At 37.3% G+C, this 19,468-nt stretch overlaps 1 protein-coding gene across 1 annotated transcript in view; it reads left to right on the forward strand.

Annotated features, from left to right (window-relative positions):
- RYR2 (ryanodine receptor 2) overlaps positions 1–19,468 on the forward strand; it is a 663,784-nt gene that overhangs the window by 304,670 nt on the left and 339,646 nt on the right. Inside the window, exons 11-12 of the mRNA XM_058669392.1 lie at positions 6,059–6,133; positions 11,175–11,331. Of these exons, the coding sequence (XP_058525375.1) occupies positions 6,059–6,133; positions 11,175–11,331 (232 nt within the window). The remainder of the gene's footprint in view (positions 1–6,058; positions 6,134–11,174; positions 11,332–19,468) is intronic.

Genomic DNA, 19,468 nt, shown 5'->3' on the forward strand with positions numbered 1-19,468 from the left:
AGCAATAATTGTGGGAACGTAAATAATGAGTGTGAGAACGGAATAGACTGCTTGCACCCAGGAGCCACATAAGTCTAAATTTGTTACTTTTGAGTTGACTTTGATATATGTTACAGCCAAAATGGGGTATATAATCTCCAGCCTTATGTTAAGTCGGGGTCCGATCCACTTGGCTTGTGTGCTCCAAGTACGATCTGACCCCAGCATGCTGGCACGATAAACTCTGTTTGCTTTTTGCATTACCAGCCAGGCTCTTTGTTGTTTTCTGGGGGTTGACTAGCTCGCACCCTAACGTCCGGGTGAGGGGGCCTCTAGCCCAGACTCTAACACTTTTGCTGTATGGTTTCATTTTTACAATGTTTTTGAAATGATAAAACTTTAAAGGACAAAGTAGAGGTTGTTTAAAAGGTCAGTATTGGGGATCCTTATAGTTTAGGGTGTAGCTTGTGATGGTAAAATCAGACACTTAGCAAGATAAAATTGATGAAACTTAATACACACATGCATTTTGAAAGTTACAATTAATTTGGAAGTTATAGAAGGAGAAATCTTCCAGCCAGTGGTTTACTCCCTAAATTGGCCAAGCTTTAGCCAGGATTCCAGAGCTTCAGCCAGGTCTCTGATGTAGTGGCAGGGGCCCATGTGCCTGGGCCCTGCTCTGCTGTTCCCAGAAAGATTAGCAGGAAGTCAGGTATGAAGTGGGGCTGCCAACACTTAGTCATTGCTCTGACATGGGATGCTAGCTTAAAGGTCTGTGCAATATAACATGGACTCCCAGATTTTACTTTGTGTATGATGAAAATGAGGCATAAAGAAATCCAGCTACTTGCACAGGTAAACATGAGAAAGTGTCATCTTCAGAAAGGTGATCAAATGTGAAAATAATTGCTGACTTAGTCCCCTGGGAAGAACTGTGAGCTCATAACTTATGCACCTGGAACAGGACCCTGTGACAGGGCTCACATGAGGAAAAACATTTATTTGAAGAGGTCAGGGGTTTCTTTACAGTGTCAGATCATGCTCCAACCAGCAGAGCCAGTAATGTGGACACAGAGAGGGTCTGGGGATGAGGCCTTAACAGGAGACCAGTGATGGTGGAAGTCTCTCTGAAGCCTCCCTTTATTACTCCTTATATACTCTTTCCCCCAAGCCCTTTAACCAAACAATAAGATGCCAGTGAGTCCCATTAGACCAGGTGCTTTTAGCTGCAAGCCCATTTCCTGTAGTGCTCTGTTTAAGGAGTGCTAATCAACTCCTTAGCCCACAACAGGTCCCCCTTTTTTGTTTTAAAGCAGACTTGACTGCGCCTGTCTTAGGTTGACGCTCAGGTTATCAGCTTTACCTGTCATTGGGAATCTCCATAGCATGACGGAGCCCCTGTCTTAGGTTGGTCAGTGCCTGGTCCATCTTACCTGTCACTGGCTGCCATTCAACGCGTTGTCCGCTGCAGGTGCACAAACCATACTTGGGGAGGCTAGTAACCCTGTACCATGGCTAGGAGTATATTTAACATGGTAGCGATAAGCAGACAGCAGTTGCTGGGCTTGGGAAAACATAGCACTATACAGGTGAAACATACATAAAGGCATATGATGGGGAACAAGAGGCCCTGACCATAGGAGTATCTTTAGCTCGGTAGCAATGAGCAGACAGCGGTTCCTGGGCTTGGGAAACATTTTGCACTTGCATAGGTGTTACACACAAAAAGGCATATGATGGGGAACAAGAGGCCTAGACCAAATCTCACAGCATCTGCTGTTCCTCTGCCAGTAAGTCAACCCACAGTTACAGCATAAGCATAAGCATGCCCACCCACTCATGTTCAGGAGTGAAGTCCTGTTGTTCCATAACTCTGGCAGTCTGTTCCGCAACCTTGTTCACTGTCACCACGGTAGCTGGTGGTGGCGGTTGCTGACGTACTGGCTACAATGGTCATCGTTATGCCAAAGTCTCTTTTCAGCTTATCAGGCCAACAGAGGACTCTCTGTCAGTCCCAGCAGGCACAGGCAGGATTCAGAGCAGCTGCAGGATAACAGCAGTATCTCAATTGCCATTCTTGCACGCTGTCAGGGTACACTGGAACTCGGTGTCATTCACTTCAGAGGCATTTCCTGTATGTAAGAGAGAAACGTGGGGATAACACAGGCAGACAGGGGTTTAAAATTCAAGGAGCTAAGGTTCACCCATGTGAGCAAGTCCTAAAGTCCAGAGGAATGATTGAACTAATAATTTCCATACCTTAGCCCACAACAAGATCATTTGTTAAGAATATACCTGCGATTGTGTAGTAAATTCCATTAATAAAAAATTCCATTAATCAAAATTGTGTATCCTATAAAAATTTATTATGAATATATACTGAACTGCTAGGCCACAAAGAGCTGTCAGGATTTGTGCTTTTGTAAATGTGCTAATACTAATCTTTTTTTGAGCCTTGGACCCTGAAGATGAACCAATTTAGCTGTCAGAGTACCTACTTTTTTTTTAACCAAGAAATAAGTGATTTAACAATTGAGATACAGTTTAAATTGTGTTTTATAGCTCTCAAATGCAGAATTAGCCAACTGCACTTATTGTAATGAGCATTATTATAATAGTTATGAGTAGTGGAACTGATGATTTACTGGGATGAATTTGTACTTAGGAGAAACTTAGAGGGTCCCTTGAGGCAATTTTATGTGGTCAGTTTGAAATATGAATTTGTTAATGAAATGTGTTTTACATGAGGGGATAATGTGCTCTGCAGACATAACAGAGCTAGAAGCCTGCAGTTTTTCTAAGTGCTATTGAACAATCTCATTTTGCTAGTCACTCCATGTACATACTAGTTCTTAAATATCATAGTCAATGAAATTATAGTGAGCTTGATTTTTTCTGATTTATAAGGTAGGTTCTTTTTTTTTTTAAGAAAATGTGATTTAAATATACTATCAGTGTTCAGTTAGTTTAACTTTTTTTCCTCAGTAGCTTATAACACTCATTTAAGAAATACTCTTTGAGAGAGATTCCCGAGTGACCCAAGTTACATGTACATTTATTTATTTTCATATCCATACTTTTCCTTGAGTTTTAGTACCATTGCCTTCATTTGCATTAAAACTCCTGTGATCATTGGCTCAAAAGATATTGTTATCTTAAAGATCATCATTCAGTTATATGACTTATCTTAGATTTATTTATTCAAAAGGCAGAGAGATAGAAAGAGACATATATGCTTTTCATGTACTGATTCACTCCTCAAATGCCCAGATTATCCAGAGCTGTGCAAAACCAGGTCTCTGTGTGAGTGACAGGAATGGCAATATTAGAGCAACAATTGCTGTCTCACAGGATGTGTATTTTCAGGGTTCTGAAGTCTGTAACAGAGCTAGGGACTTGGATCGAAGTATTCTTATGTGAGATGTGTATATTCCTCGTAGTGTCAGCCTGCCTTTAGTTGTATAAATTTAAGGATAGTAGTATCATTTGGTAAACGTGTTGGACTTTAAAATAGTTGTCTTGCTGGATTCTTGAGGTGCAATATAGGAGAGCAGTGTAATTCCTTAGAAGAGTTTTATTCCTCCAAGTGAATTGGCTTCTAAATAAGTCTGAGTATGACTAGTGTCTTTTATGTGGACTGAGATTCATACTGGTAATAGATTTTGACTCTGTGTTGCCAATTTTTATTCTGAAACAGGCCACAATGATTTGATAAGTAGCCATTGTCATACTGTATATGCTATGTATTTATTTGGGAGAACCTCAAAATAATAGTGTAGATGCTGGAATCATCACCAACTAATTAAAACAAGTCATTAGATCCTGCATCTAGCGATGAAACATTGAAAAATAGTGAAAGAAAAAAATCCAAAGCATAAGTCTATTCAGGATAAAGCTAAAAATGTTATAGTTAGGAAGGAGGGGCGAACTTACTTACTGACTTTATATTTAGGTTTTAACATTTTAACTAAAAATACATTTTAAAAACTACAAGTTATGAATGAAAAATCTGAATGCTGATTTTTCATACATTGAAATATAAATATATTAAAATCTACAAATATGTTACAATTATAATGTAAGAGCCAAATACAATTTAAAAGATACATGTCATGAAACAGTAAAATAGTTAAATAATTCTTCATATACTGAATTATAAATACATAAAAATATGTAAACATTCATGATATTTATTATAAAAGCTGTTTTTTTAAAGCATGGATTGGAAATGCTGGGTTATAAACAGAGAGAGAGAGAGATCTTCCATTTGTAGATTCATTCAAAGAGCTACACCAGCCAGAGCTGGACCAGGATGAACCAGGAGCCTGGAACTCCATTCAAATCTCCCTTAGGAGCAAGGGACCCTAAGACTTCAGTCATCTGCTGATTTCCTAAGGCACGCATAAGGATCTGGATAGGAAGTTGCGCTTTGAACTGACACTCTTATTGGATGCCCACGTTGCAGGCAGCAGCTTCAACTTGTGTGTCACAACACAAGCCCCCCATTTTATTTTTAAGCTTAAATTTTCTATCATTTCTCTTTTGTAATTGATAATTTAATGTTTATTGTTCAAGAACAATCTTCATATTTAAGTACATTTCTTCCTATATTCATTTATATAAAAGACTTCTAAATGATTTATGGTACAGTAAAAGTGTATCATTTATATTCCTGCACCATATTTTAAAAAGATAATTGTTTATTTGAAAGGCATAATGACAGAGAGCGAGAGAGGCACAAAGAGATATCTTCTATCCCCTGCTTTACTCCCCAAATACATCTGCAATAGCTGGGGCTGGACCAAGCCAAGGTCAGGAGTCTAGAACTCCATCTGGGATTTTTCATGTAGGTGGCAGGAACCCAAACACTTGGGAATATCATCTCACAGGCATATTAAAATCTAACTGGATGAGGAGTACCAAAGTTTGTGTTTGAACCAGATACTCTGGCATTGAATGTGGCCGTCCCAGGTGGTGGGGTTGTATGTTCCTATGTTGATCAACATGTATGATGTTGGCTGTTTGTTTGGAGCTTGCTTTTAATATTCTACTTTTGTGTATATTTGAAAAGTTCTATAGTAATAATAGAATAAGAAGAAACATCTAAGTAATAGGAGAAAAGGAAGATGAAAGTAGTATCAGAAATCTATCAAGACAGTTTCCACAATGTTAAAAAAGGAAAGTGTGTCATTTGACATTTGACATTTGATTTGGTAACAGGAAGGTCATTTGATGACCATAACAAAATGTGATTCATTGTAGAAGTGGGTCTGGAAGCACTATTTAAGTGCTGTGAGAAGTGATGAATAGTGATAGTGAGTTAGTAAAAGGGAAAGAAGGCAGGACAGACTTGTGTATGTTCAAATGCTAAGATGGATCCACCAAGAAACAGTGAACACTCTGGAAAGAAACAGAACATGTTTGTATGCTTCAGTTTACTTAAAACATTCTCAAATCATTGAAATAAATTTGTGTGATATCTAGAAATGCATAGTAAGTTCTAATATGAAAAATTTAAAATTTGGCCTATTTAGAATATATCCAAAGAAATTCATCTGTTATGACTTTTGCGTTGATGTTTATGTTTTGGTATGTTGTAGATTTTAAACTACAAATTGCTGTACTAAAGAACTGTTCTTGTGTTTCTTTAGTATGTTATAAATATCTAAAGCAAAATCTAGAGTCACAGATAATTTTATCTGTTTTGAATTAAAAATGTATTTTATTATGCTGAAAGTTGATAACTACTTTCACAGACCTAAGTTAGGTGGGTAAGGCTGAAATCAGTTCTTTGGTAGGGAGGAGATGAGGAGAGACAGACATAGGGAGAATGAATGGGATTAGAGGGAGAAAATGGTAAGAAGAGGATAGGCATAAACCAAGTTTTATTCATGATGTACTTAAGCTTATTGTTAGTACTATTTTGGTTGTTTTGGGCTATATTGTTTCCTGCCAAAAAGGTTTGATTTACTTATCCAGAGGCTTTCCTATTTGATTTTTATCTTTTGCATAGCTTGAAATAGTCTAGAGAATGAAACAGATTAATCTCAAAACTGGCCTGTTTTGTTTGTTTGAACAGAACTGTTCATTATGAAGGTGGTGCTGTATCTGTTCACGCACGGTCACTTTGGAGACTAGAGACTCTCAGGGTTGCGTAAGTACAACTTCTAAATACAGCCTACAGCTTCTTGTGTACACATACCTGTGGCAGAGTGATCATGACCTTTGCTTCTGTGTGAGATGACTATGTTAACAACTAGGGCAAACAAATGAACATTCAATAGTCATAGTTTTTTTCCCTTTTCCTCTCCTCTGCTTAGATTTATCTTGGATCACCAGATGGTAAATCCGAGAACATGCAGCAGAGTTGTGCAGTTTCCTTTTGCCTGTAGCCTCATCTGTTTTTGTACTGTCGTTATATTCAGTATCATACAAAACCTGCTGAAGAGTGCTGTGAGAACATGGTGATGTAAGGCTTATAAACAGGACACATGTTTAAAAGCTTGTCACACATTTTAGGGTTTAACGTTGTAACGGTGACTTTAAAATGGAACTTGAATATGAAGGATAGGATAAGAAATCATTAATGGCATTCACTGTCTTCACCTACAAATAATTTGATAATGGAATAAGAAATGTAGGCTTTAATAAGAGACACTGCATGTTCATTATAACGAAAGACCATAGCACTGTATATACTTGCATTTTTTTTTTTTGGTGAAATACACAAACTGTAGAGATTGCCTTCCGATTTCCTTAGAGAAATGCAGAATTTTTTCTAACATTATTATTTTTTTTGAATTTGTATCAACCTTGGTTTTATTTGAAAAAATTATAAATGAAAAATAATATTTTGATTTGGATTTTTAAAAATTCTCTTATTTCTACTAGGTAGGTTTTTTTAAATTTTTTTTTTATTTTATTAATTACATTGTACCATGTGACACAGTCCCATAGGTACTGGGATTCTCCCCACCCCTCCCCAAACCCTCCCACCATGGTGGATTCCTCCACCTTGTTGCATAACCACAGTTCAAGTTCAGTTGAGATTCCCCCATTGCAAGCATGTACCAAACATAGAGTCCAGCATCTCATTGTCCAGTCAAGTTCAATGGCTTCTTAGGTAGACCCTCTCTGGTTTGAAGACAGAGCCAACATACCATCAGCAAAAACTTACACCATTATGGAATTAATTGACATAGTAATAATGAGTAACCAATATGTTAAAAGTAAATGCGAGTTCTTAGCCACATTCTGTGACCACCTCATTGACATTTCAATTTTAGTTTATACACAACATATATTATTTTTGAACTATTTTAACAATAATTAAAATTTCTGTCAGGGTTTTTTTCTTATTGGTAATTATCTAAAAAGCAGTATTTTCTTTTTTTTTTTTTTTTTTTTTTATTATTACTGAAAAGTCGGATATACAGAGAGGAGGAGAGACAGAGAGGAAGATCTTCCATCCGATGTTTCACTCCCCAAGTGAGCCGCAACAGGCCGGTACGCACCAAACCGAAGCCGCGACCAGGAACCTCTTCCAGGTCTCCCACGCGGGTGCAGGGTCCCAAAGCTTTGGGCCGTCCTCTCCTGCTTTCCCAGGCCACAAGCAGGGAGTTGGATGGGAAGTGGAGCTGCCGGGATTAGAACCAGCGCCCATATGGGATCCTGGGGCTTTCAAGGCGAGGACTTTAGCCGCTAGACCACGCCGCCAGGCCCAAAAAGCAGTATTTTCAATGTGTTTTTTTCCCTATTCTCTTATACTTTGAAGACATTGATTTAGGATTGTAGGCTACATGGGTTGAAGTGGAAACTGTCCTCCTGAAATAGCTGTATTTATAGACTTTTATTCAAGATGATTGCCTATATAATGAGTAAAATTAGTACCCTTGTTGGTTTTGCTAACATATCATGTGAAAATAATTTGGGAAGACTTTGTACTTCCTTATTATCAAGTTGACAGATAAATTCTTCACTGTCACTTTAAATAGATGGATAGACTATGGTTTTCAGTGCATTATAAATGAGCTGATTAAGCTTTATCTGAAACACTTAGAACCAAAATATCAGTGCTTTTAAGATTTTTTAAGTATTTGAGAAAACATGCCCAGTTTTATATCTAATTCGAAAATATGAAAACTGAAATGCTTCAGTAACAAACTTTTTGATATCGTATCATTTAATGAAATTTACTTTTGTTGCTTTTATAAAACAGATTGTGTTTTAAAGATGCGTGAATATGCCTGTCCTTCATGACTGTGGGTTTAAGAAAATGAATTCTGGGCATTTTTTAAAAGTATTTCAATTGATAGTTTTAATGTAGAGTTACATTTATTAGAAAATACTTTTCTTACTTAACCCCAGTGAGAAGTTATAAGAATACTAAAAATGGGTTATCTTGTAGTTCCTGCAATAGGAGCTTCATTATATTCTATGTCATTTAAATTCTGCTTCTTCGAATAACAAATCAACAAAATTGAAGGTTAACACATATACCACAAAGAATGACCCAGTATCCTCCATTCCATTTGAAATCATTTCAAGTAAATTTAGGCAAACAATGTGAGTCACCATTTGGAAAAATAGGTAAATAGTTCCTTCCTTACATAAAGGAAATGAATATTAATTGCATTTCATGGTTTTTACAAATAATACATTTAAGTTTATCATAGGAGAATTTTGAAAAGCTTGCTTTTTACCAAACCCAAGTGGCATTGCCATGCTGTTGTTAGCAGACATGTGTTTTAATGATAATGTGTTATTATTAGGGTTCATCATCATATTTTTCATTAATTTAGTTGGAGGATTTTTCATTAAATTTTGTTTTTAGAATTAGAGAAGGAAAGACAGAAAGATATTCCATCTACTCGTTCACTATCCAAGTTGTCTCAGTGGCCAGAGCTAAGTCAATCCAAGTCTGGGAGCCCAGGGCTTGTTTTGTGTCTCCTGTGTAAACACAGGGATCCAAGGATTTGGCCATCCTGCAGTGCTTTCCCAGGCCATTAGCAGGAAGCTGGATCGAAAGTGAAATAAACACCACATGGGATGTGATGTTTAAAGGTATATATAATTTAAAGGTATATATAATTAAAGATACTATATATATAATTAAATTAAATTAAATATATAATTAAAGATACTAATTCTAGTATCATATTAAAATCTAAGGCAAACAATACTAAAGTGATTTATTGTTTGTTAAAACCAGTATTTAAGTTTTCTTGGTTTCTATACTACAAAAAATGAGTTAATTGATAATAAAATAAATTTGGTAAATAGTAAGAACAGTTTGATTTATTACTTTTGGATAAAAATCTTCTACTTTGTCTTTAGAAGTTATACTGTGTTTCTTTGTTTTATTTTCTGTTTGCTGTTAACATGTGAAACTTTACAATATGTACTCTTTTTAGAACATATCACGTTTTCTCTGAAAAATGCTCCTCTTTCTTGACTTATTTTTTAATATCAGATTTGACATCACTGTTGTCCTTTTAAATTAATTTTCATTGCAAACTTCCCACCTATGTATTCTTATTTTTTTCTGAATGATTTTATTTTAAGCATGCAAACTAACATTGCAGAGTTCCGTTAAGGCAGCAGGTCATGCCTACTGGAATTGCCGTCATTGCACTTTGTTTGAGAACACAGTTCCTGTATGCAATACTCCCATTTAACAAAGAACTCTGTGCAACCCAAGAACAGCCTGTTTGATTTTTCTTTTCTGAAAGTCATTCTTAAGAGCAGATTTTTAATGATCATAGCTTCGGTTTTTATCCTTTCTTGGCAACCTTATTGCATAATATACTACATTTTTTTCCTGTTGACATTTAAAATTTTTTTGTTTATAGGTTTTTAATAGTATCATTGTTGTACAATTTAAAACACAGGGATAAATTTCTTTTGAGAAGTCAATGTGTTTTAAATATATATTTCAGTTACATACATGCACGTAATTTGTTGTATTAGTCATTGACCATATTACTATTTAAATCCCTACAAATATACCCAAAGTTTTTAACTAGTAAGTTCTAAATTACTGTTTCAAGTTGTACTTTTTATATCTGTAACTAATGATTACAGATTGACTTGAAACAGAATGTCCTAGTTATCTTTGCATAGATTAGTCTGTAGTGTGAATGGTATTGCATTTAAAATGAGAAGACCTTGAGTTTGATTCAGTTCTGTTTATCTTTGGTTGCGTCACATGAGGTATTATTGAATTATTCTGAATGATCATTTTTCAGATTATTCAGTGAAGTTTATATCACCAACATGATAAGGTTTTTGATGCCATCAAATAAGACCACGTGTGCACAACACCGTTTTCTTTGCCTGGCTCAGACATTTAATTGTTACTTTTAAGAGTATGTGTGTTGTTTTGACTAGGCCACTGCAACAACCAGTTCTTGTGTAGGCTAATATTGGTAATGGACTGAGTGGGAACCTGTACTGGCTGGCACAAATAGGAGTCAGGTCTAGAGTCAATTCAGATAAGGTTTCTTTGTGGAGTTCCCCCAACTGGACAGCTGAACTCAAAACTCATGGGGAAAATCACAGAATCTGTGGTCTGATCATACAGTGCATGTGTCAGAACTGGGACTCCTCAGTTGCTGAAGACTGTAGAACATCTAAGATGCATATGGGAGACACGACACATCATTAAGGCTGGAGAGAACATCTAGTATCATGGAGGGCAGAACAAATTGGGCAACTCTCCCAGTTCAGCTTTGATAGCAAGTATCTGAGTGGAGACTGTAAGGTGAATTATGTTAGCTAATGGAATTTGGAAGGATTTCCACAACCTTGGAGCAACAAAGTCAACAACATCTCAGAACTATCAAAATCACTTCATCAGTACTTCAGTACAACAGGAACCCCGCGATGATATTGAGTAGCTGTCCCCCATGCCTGGGTACTGATGTGGTTAGGCTGCTGGGAGCAGCTCTCTCCCTTTCTTTCCCCTCTTTCTCTAGATAGAGGAAGACAATCAATCAATAAAAGGAAGCAGTTGTTTCCTCTATTTTCCCCCATTTCCTTGACCCTTCCCACTCTAATCAGTGGTCAACATGAGCATATATCCTTGTTACCTATGTAAACATCATCAAAAATAAAATAGATGTAATACTATAAAAGGAATGTGCTTATTGTTAAATTAAGTCCAATTATTTTTTTCTTTTTAATTTCTTTTTTAGGTGGAGTGGAAGCCATATAAGATGGGGCCAGCCATTCCGACTACGCCATGTCACAACAGGAAAATATTTGAGTCTCATGGAAGACAAAAACCTTCTACTTATGGACAAAGAAAAAGCTGATGTAAAATCAACAGCATTTATATTCCGATCTTCCAAGGTAAGTAGTGAAACATCAGTTTGGGTTCGCTGTAATGGTATCAGTATTACATTTCCTTTGAGATTAGAAATAAACAAATGATTTCCACATGATACGGGAATTTTTGAATTCCCAGTTCACTTCCATTCATTGCTTTCTGGTGAGATGAGTTTCCTCAACCAGTGTAACCTGCCCTGGCATTTCACTTGTCCTGTGGTAGTTCTACATCCAGCTCCTCTCTGTTTTGTTAGATATTAGCAGTACTTTTGTTACAGACTTGTGATGCTGAATATAGCGTTACAGAGATAAAGCATATTTGAATCTTTTCTCGCAGACATTGTTGTACATACCCTTTCACCCACAGATTTTTCTCAGCTCCAATGAACCATTTATTATAGTTATGTATTTCTATATTTAAAAGAGTGAAGATTGTGGAACTTGGGTGTAATGATAGACATGGTGTTCAACTGCTGACTTACATCTTAGGCATACTTGTAAGCTCCAATTAAAAAAGGCATACCTTTGATGTGCTTTTCCAAGCTTAGTTGTAATAATTGGTATATACACCTTCAGAATACCTTGTAGAGCTCATTTTTTAAAAATGTGTTTTTCACTAGTGAGAACTCTAGGGATTTAATCTTTCAGTTTTATTTGAGTTCAGTCTGGATATATGACAGCAGTGTTAATTAGTGAGAAAAGGATATAATTTCTATCTATAATATTCAAAGCAAGATCAAATTTGGCTTAGGAGGTCTGTAACACCATACCTCTTTTCTATTTTTTTGTTTTTAACATTTTGGATTAGATTTTGCAGTTTGCTTTTTTCCATAAAATTGTAAAGTAGGTAAAATTTCCTGAAGTTTTATTAAAATCTGTCATTTCCTTTTAAGAAGATCAGTTTTCTATATGATTAATCGAGTTTTATTGACCTTAAAATGGTATTCTGTCACTCATTGGACTGGCAAATAATCACAGATATTTGTTGAACTTCAGCTATTTTTCACAAAACTCATATGTTCATAGGTATTAGACATTGCCAGCTATGTGGTATCTGCATAAATGCTCATGGTTCAGACTTTTGCATCAAGTGAAGCAAATAGCATCAATTATTCTAGTGATAAACATGAGTTTTTCAAACTGTTCATAATTTATTTCATATAAACTATATAGAAATAGGAAAACATGTCATTTAGACAAATAATTATAACAAACATGAGAGTTTGGTCAGCTATGGCCATTTAAAATTCTTTTAGTCTTCTAATGCCATATTATTTCTTCTGATTTTTGAAAATAGTTTATATTTTTTCAAAGAACACAGAAAAATGTGTAGGAATAAGAAATCTATTTGCAAAATATCAATATTTTGTTGGATTTTCATCAGGATCTTTTTACTATGTAAATAAAATGTATTTACATTTGTATGTTCAGTGTAGCTTTGTATCTGGCTATTTCTTTGACAATGTATAATAGATATTTTTCCATCATGTATATGATGGTGTCATGTATCACTAAAAGTGTGCAGTGTTATTTATTTGAATTTTACCCTTTATGGTGCATTTTGGTTGTTTTTATTTTTAAATGAAGAGAGAGTGAATGATGGGGGTGGGGATTTCCTCAGTCTTCTGGTTCACTTATCAAATTGCTACAGCGACCAGTGTTGGACCAGGGCAAAGCCAGGAACCAGAAGCTTCTTCTAGTCTGCCATGTAGGTGCAGGCACTAAGCACATCTTCCACTGCTTTCCCAGGTGCAATAACAAGAAGCTGGGTCAGAAGTGGAGCAGCTGGGATGTAAGCATGTCCCCATATGGGACGCTAGCATTACAAGCAGTGGCTTAACTCAACATGCTACAATGTCAGATCATAGGTTGTTCTTTAGTTATATAATTATATGTGTTAATATTTATGTATGTCTGTATACATATAAAAACAAACTATTATAAATGTTGATGAAATCAAAATAGTATGTCCTGGATGCCTTTCTCTCTCAGTGCCTGCTCTGGAGTACACAGAATAGTGAAAGAAATCCCTGACTGAATCTATGAATTAACTGGAAATGCCCAGGAAAGACAACCAGTGTAGGCTTTTAGTCTCTGTGGGGGAACCACACAAAGCTTGTGATATGCAATGTATAAGCTTGTGAGGATTTCCGTGCAGATATTTGCTCTGTGAGAGAGACTCCCCAGACGGTTGCTTTAGTGTACCTCCCAGTGGAGGTTGGTAGGGGTCACATTGGTTCTGCATCTATAGTTGGAAAGACCAGTTGATCTCATTGTGAAACTATCTATTGCCTAGAGACTTCTTCTTTAGGCCTGACTAAGCAGAAAGATGAGAATTTGCTAGTTTGTCCATCTATAGCACCTCAGTCCGGAAAAAAAAAAAACAAAACTCAATTCACAAAAGAAGCAGCGGCCATCTGCAGATAGAATCCCTTTTCAAGTAGAAAAGCCGGTGCCTATAATAATGGTGTTCAATTTTCTGACAGTGAGGTAGAAAAATGAAAAGAAACAGCTTACTACCAAAATGTTTTCTAAAATAAATCCCAAAGAAATAAAAAAAAATCTGAACATGTATTTCTCAATGGAAAGCATTGCACAGATTTTGCAAATAGTGTAATAAAAGAAGCAACTGTGTTAACCTACATCAAAGTAAGATGCTTCTGCACAGCAAGGGAAATGATCAACAAAGTAAAGAAGCAACCGACAGAATGGGAGAAAATCTTTGCACACTACACAACTGAAAGAGGACTAGCATCCAAGAGTTACAAAGAGCTTCAGAAACCAATGACAGCAAAACAAATGACCCTGTGAAGAAATGGGTAAAGGAAATGAACAAACAGTTGGGATGTAGTCCTCGGTGCTCGTACTGATAGTCCTTGATGAAGATCTGGAAGTCTTCAGGGTTGGGATACAAGCCTCCTCCTGTCCCGCTGCTCCACTCTGGGGTCCCCCTAAATGTTAAGGAACCAGAGGACAAGAGGATGTCTCCCAGCAGTCCCTTTTCTCCCCTCCCCCAACCACTGGATAATGACAGTGTAAATGGGTAAAGGGCACTTCTCTTCCCCTTGATCTTCCAGCATGTCAGAGGTTGTGTTCCTCACACAGGGCTTGAACCTGTGTCTCAGGTCTTGGGCACGTAGGCTCTAAGCCCCACGTACCAGGTAGCAGCCAGAAACCTGGGGGCGATTGCCCATATATCTGTCTACTGTTTTTTTTTTAGATTTTATTCATTTTATTACAGCCAGATATACAGAGAGGAGGAGAGACAGAGAGGAAGATCTTCCATCCGATGATTCACTCCCCAAGTGAGCTGCAACGGCCGGTGCGCCGACCCAATGCCGGGAACCTGGAACCTCTTCTGGGTCTCCCACACGTGGGTGCAGTGTCCCAATGCATTGGGCCATCCTCAACTGCTTTCCCAGGCCACAAGCAGGGAGTTGGATGGGAAGTGGAGCTGCCGGGATTAGAACTGGCGCCCATATGGGATCCTGGGGCTTTCAAGGCGAGGACTTTAGCCGCTAGGCCACGCCGCCGGGCCCATGTCTACTGTTTTTATATTTAAAAAATCAAAAATACAAAACCCTCATGTATACAGATACATACTTGTGAATAATTAGAGGATAATTAATACTACTGATTATTATGTGTAGAATAGCCCGCTATGGTTCAAACAAAGCTTGATGAAATCAAGATCTACTCATGTTGTAAGGTAGTCTTCATAGTGAAAACATTTCAAAGAAAATCATGTGCATGGCCTCATTCATCCTGTTATTAAGTATCACAGTTGGTCATGGTCCTGTGTTCTCAAACATTCGGTTCATTTAAATGTGTCTTTGTTGCTTTTTGTTTTTCTCTGAGTGTTGAAAAATGCATGCTGCACAATTATATACTTCTGTTCCAATATTTTTATTTATGAGAATGATCACAGAATCTGGAAGACAAAGACTTTTTAATGCATTTTAGGTCTAAGGTATTTTTCTCTTTTTTTAAAAAGATTTATTTATTTTTATTGCAAAGTCAGATATACAGAGAGGAGGAGAGACAGAGAGGAAGATCTTTCATCCAATGATTCACTCCCCAAGTGAGCACAACTACCGGTGCTGCGCCGACCCAATGCCGGGAACCAGGAACCTCTTCCGGGTCTCCCACGCGGGTGCAGGATCCCAAAGCCTTGGGCTGTCCTCGACTGCTTTCCCAGGCCACAAGCAGGGAGCTGGATGGGAAGTGGAGCTGCCGGGATTAGAACCGGCGCCCATATGGGATCCTGGGGCTTTCAAGGCAAGGACTTTAGCCACTAGGCCACGCCGCCAAGCCCTAAGGTATTTTTCATGTATGCAGTTAGTAAACACTATTGGTTGACCTAACTACAGTGAAGCAGATCAAGTTTTCAGTATTCACAAAATGTAATACTGTTTTAGAGAATTTAAAAATACCTGATCTCTCTGTAAGTCTGGCTTTTCAATAAAGTAGATAAATCTTCAAAAAAAAAATACTAATTTTTATATTGGTGTAGAGAGAGAGAGGGTCTTAGAAATTCTGAAGTAAAAGCCAAATCTTGTCAGCTCTTGAATTTACATATCTCTTAAGTGTGTAAGACCTCTTGAAATTCTAAGTAAAGTCTAAGCTCTGTTCAAATCCTTAAGGTAATTTTAATGTAAGATTTATGAGTAAATATGCCTTTAAAAGTCCTGTGTTGATTAAAAAGACCATTTCGCTTGAATTTTATTGGTGTATCTTTGGCAGTGATATCAGGGAATGCTTGGATGAGCAGGCTCAAGTTCAGGAGTTGATAAAAAAAATCAGTAGTTGCTGATAATCCTGTATATACTAAGATGAAACAAAACAAAAAGAAAGAAGTTTTATAAATGTAGATTTCTCAGATTGTTTTCACATTCTATGCTTCAAGACCTTCGCCCATCACTTTCTTATGTTTTGAAATCAGTTTCAACTATTAGGTTGGCCTTACCAATCCTATATTTATTATCCTTTCAAAATGTAATTTTTTGGCTTGCATTGCCTCTAAAATGTTCCCCAGTGTTTTGTTTCCTATGGTTCACTCTCTCACATGTGCAGTAACGTCTTTTGCTACTGAAACAATGGAATTACGACCTGAAATAAAGGCTCTCAGTGAGATTACAAGAGTGATGAAGTGAATGTCAAAATAGCATAAACCAATTTTACGATGAAGTTTTTTTTTTTAAAGATTTATTCATTTTATTACAGCCAGATATACAGAGAGGAGGAGAGACAGAGAGGAAGATCTTCCATCCGATGATTCACTCCCCAAGTGAGCTGCAACGGGCCGGTGCTGCGCCGATCTGAAGCCGGGAACCTGGAACCTCTTCTGGGTCTCCCATGCGGGTGCAGTGTCCCAATGCATTGGGCCGTCCTCGACTGCTTTCCCAGGCCACAAGCAGGGAGCTGGATGGGAGGTGGAGCTGCCGGGATTAGAACCGGCGCCCACATGGGATCCTGGGGCTTTCAAGGCGAGGACCTCAGCCGCTAGGCCATGCTGCCGGGCCCGATGAAGTTTTTTTTTAAAGATTTATTTATTTTTATTGGAAAGCCAGATATACAGAGAGGAAGATCTTCTGTCTGATGGTTCTCTCCCCAAGGGGCCACATCTGACTGGAGCTGATCCACGAACTCAGAGTTTCTTCTGTGTCTTCCACGCCGGTGCAGGGTCCTAAGGGCTTTGGGCTGTCCTTGACTGCTTTCTCAGGCCACAAGCAGGGAGCTGGATGGGAAGCAGGGCATCTGGGATTAGAACCAGCGCCCATATGGGAATCTGGTGCATTCAAGGCAAGGACTTTGGCCTATAGGCCACTGCACAGGCCCCTGAAGTTTTTAGCATATTATGTTTATTGGGGTTATTTACTTATTTTGTACAGAAAATGTTGAAGAATTTTAAGTTTCCTAATGAAAATAAGAGTAATAGTGTATAATTGATGATTTTGCAGATGATATCTGAGTACATCTCATGTACTATATCATTTAATACTTGTACAACCTTATCAACTTTACAGGGTATTTTTACATTTTTATTATGCAGCAGTGGAAACTGAGGATTAGAAAAGTTATTTAACAGATCCAGCCTTTGAACCTAAATAGGAAAAATAAGACCTTCTTTGGTAAGCTTCAGTTCTAATGGCAATGAAGACATATATTGCTCACCTGAGATCATCTGTTGTAGTTGTTCAGTAATTACATGATTAATATTTTAAGAAGTAAAATATTGTATCTTGCTTCCATTCAGAATTAAGTTGAAAATTAATGTTTGCAGTAAAGTTCTTTCAAAGGGTGTTGGTAACAATACAGAATGATGCATTTTATAAAAACAGAAATTAATGGTAGGAATTGCTTTTATGCTGATTTTTATAAACATTTTAGTTTAATTATTTTATTTATTTGAAAGCCAGAGAGAGAGAGATCATGATAGATAGGAAAATAGAAAGAAAGGTAGGTAAGTAGGTAAGAGGAGGGGAGGCAAGGTCAGAGATCTTTCATCTGCTATTTCATTCCTCCGATGCCTGCAGTAGCTGCTCCTGCTAAGCCTGTGTGTGTGTGTGTGTGTGTGTGTGTGTGTGTATGGAAAATTAAAAGTTTGCATTTGTTCACAGAAAAATGCAATTTGGGGAAAAATAAATTGCCTTATCACTGTAATTACATCTTTACTAGGAAATTTACCATATTTTAATTTTAATTTTCAATTAGTCTTTAAAAGACTCAACATGAATTATTAATATGATTTTAAGAACATTATGATATTTTCTTCTAATGGCAGTATGCATGAACATGACCTCAAGGGAGCAATCTGTGGTTAATAAAAGATTTCTCAGAGTTCAACCAAAAAAACCAAACCCTGTTAGAGATAGATCTGTGTTAAAGGATTTATTATAGAGGTTTGCTTTATGAATTTGGGAGGGTCAAGTGAGCCTAAAGATGTGGAGTGCCAAGGATGATTCTGAGCAGGCCAGACTTCTTGGCTTTGGGCTGCGTTTGTTATCCACAGGGAGTTAGGAAGATAAGATCACAGGCAGGAGGAAGCCCCAGGGATATCGGTAAATATGATCAATTTTCTGGTAAAATGTAACTAAAGTGATATAGATAGATTTTATGTATAAATACTTAAAAATTTTATAAATATATTTTATAAATAAAGCAGTATATATAAAAGTAATAGTCTCTTGCTCAGGGGTAACCTTAATCATTTAAAAAGGGCTCACTTGTCTGTTGCTTCCCAACCTGGGTAATATCCCAGTTGATTTAATCAAAGGCAATTAATAGGGTCTTAATTGTATTTGCAAAATCCTTGCCATATAGTAACCTAATTATACTCTTGCTGACCCTGTCCATTCTCAAGGGGAGGTGAATGTGCGGGGTGTTTAGGCTGTGCCTAAGGCTCTGGGACTTTGTTTCTCTCTTGCTAATGGGTTTCCCAAAAATGCTGCCCACGTGAGAAACTCTTTTAGAACCTTTCTCTTCACAAATTCATTCACTGCAGTGTCTGCATGTGAGATTTCTGACAACAGGAATATAGAAAGCAATTCGCTTTTTGCATCTCTGTCCTAACTGGACTAACCTTGGCTTTCTCTGTCAGCTTCAGTAATCTCTGTGGTGTTACACTGTCACTGTTTCACAATAAAGGCACTACAAAGGAGCACATGTTTGGAAAAAAATTCTTACGAATTTTTAGTTTTTCTTAACTTTATAATGTACCTTAAGTTGATTAAGCTGTTACACCATATATAAGGCCTGATGCTGTTGCATAGCAAGGTTAAAGCTCTGTCACTCTAACATCCCATATGGTCCCTGTTTGATGTCCTGGCTGTTGCACTTCTGACCCAGCTCCCCGATTACGTCCTTGGGACAGCAGCAGAATATGGCCCAGTTGTTTGTGCCCCTTTACCAATGCAGGAGCTGTGGAAGAAGCTCCTGGCGTGAGATTGACCAAGCTCTAACTATTGAGGCCATTTGGAGCATGAACTCTGAATTGGAACATCTCCTTTTCTGTTCTCTCTCTGTAATTTTGCCTTTAAAGTAAGAAAAATAAACCAGTCTTTAAAAAGAGAAAAAAGCCACAAACTATCTTCCAAGGATGAAAGCCTTTATAATCTTCCAATTAGTCATGTGAAACAATAATTTTGATAGATTTTTAAAT

Source organism: Ochotona princeps, chromosome 10 (genome assembly GCF_030435755.1).
Source record: "Ochotona princeps isolate mOchPri1 chromosome 10, mOchPri1.hap1, whole genome shotgun sequence".
NCBI lineage: Eukaryota > Metazoa > Chordata > Mammalia > Lagomorpha > Ochotonidae > Ochotona > Ochotona princeps.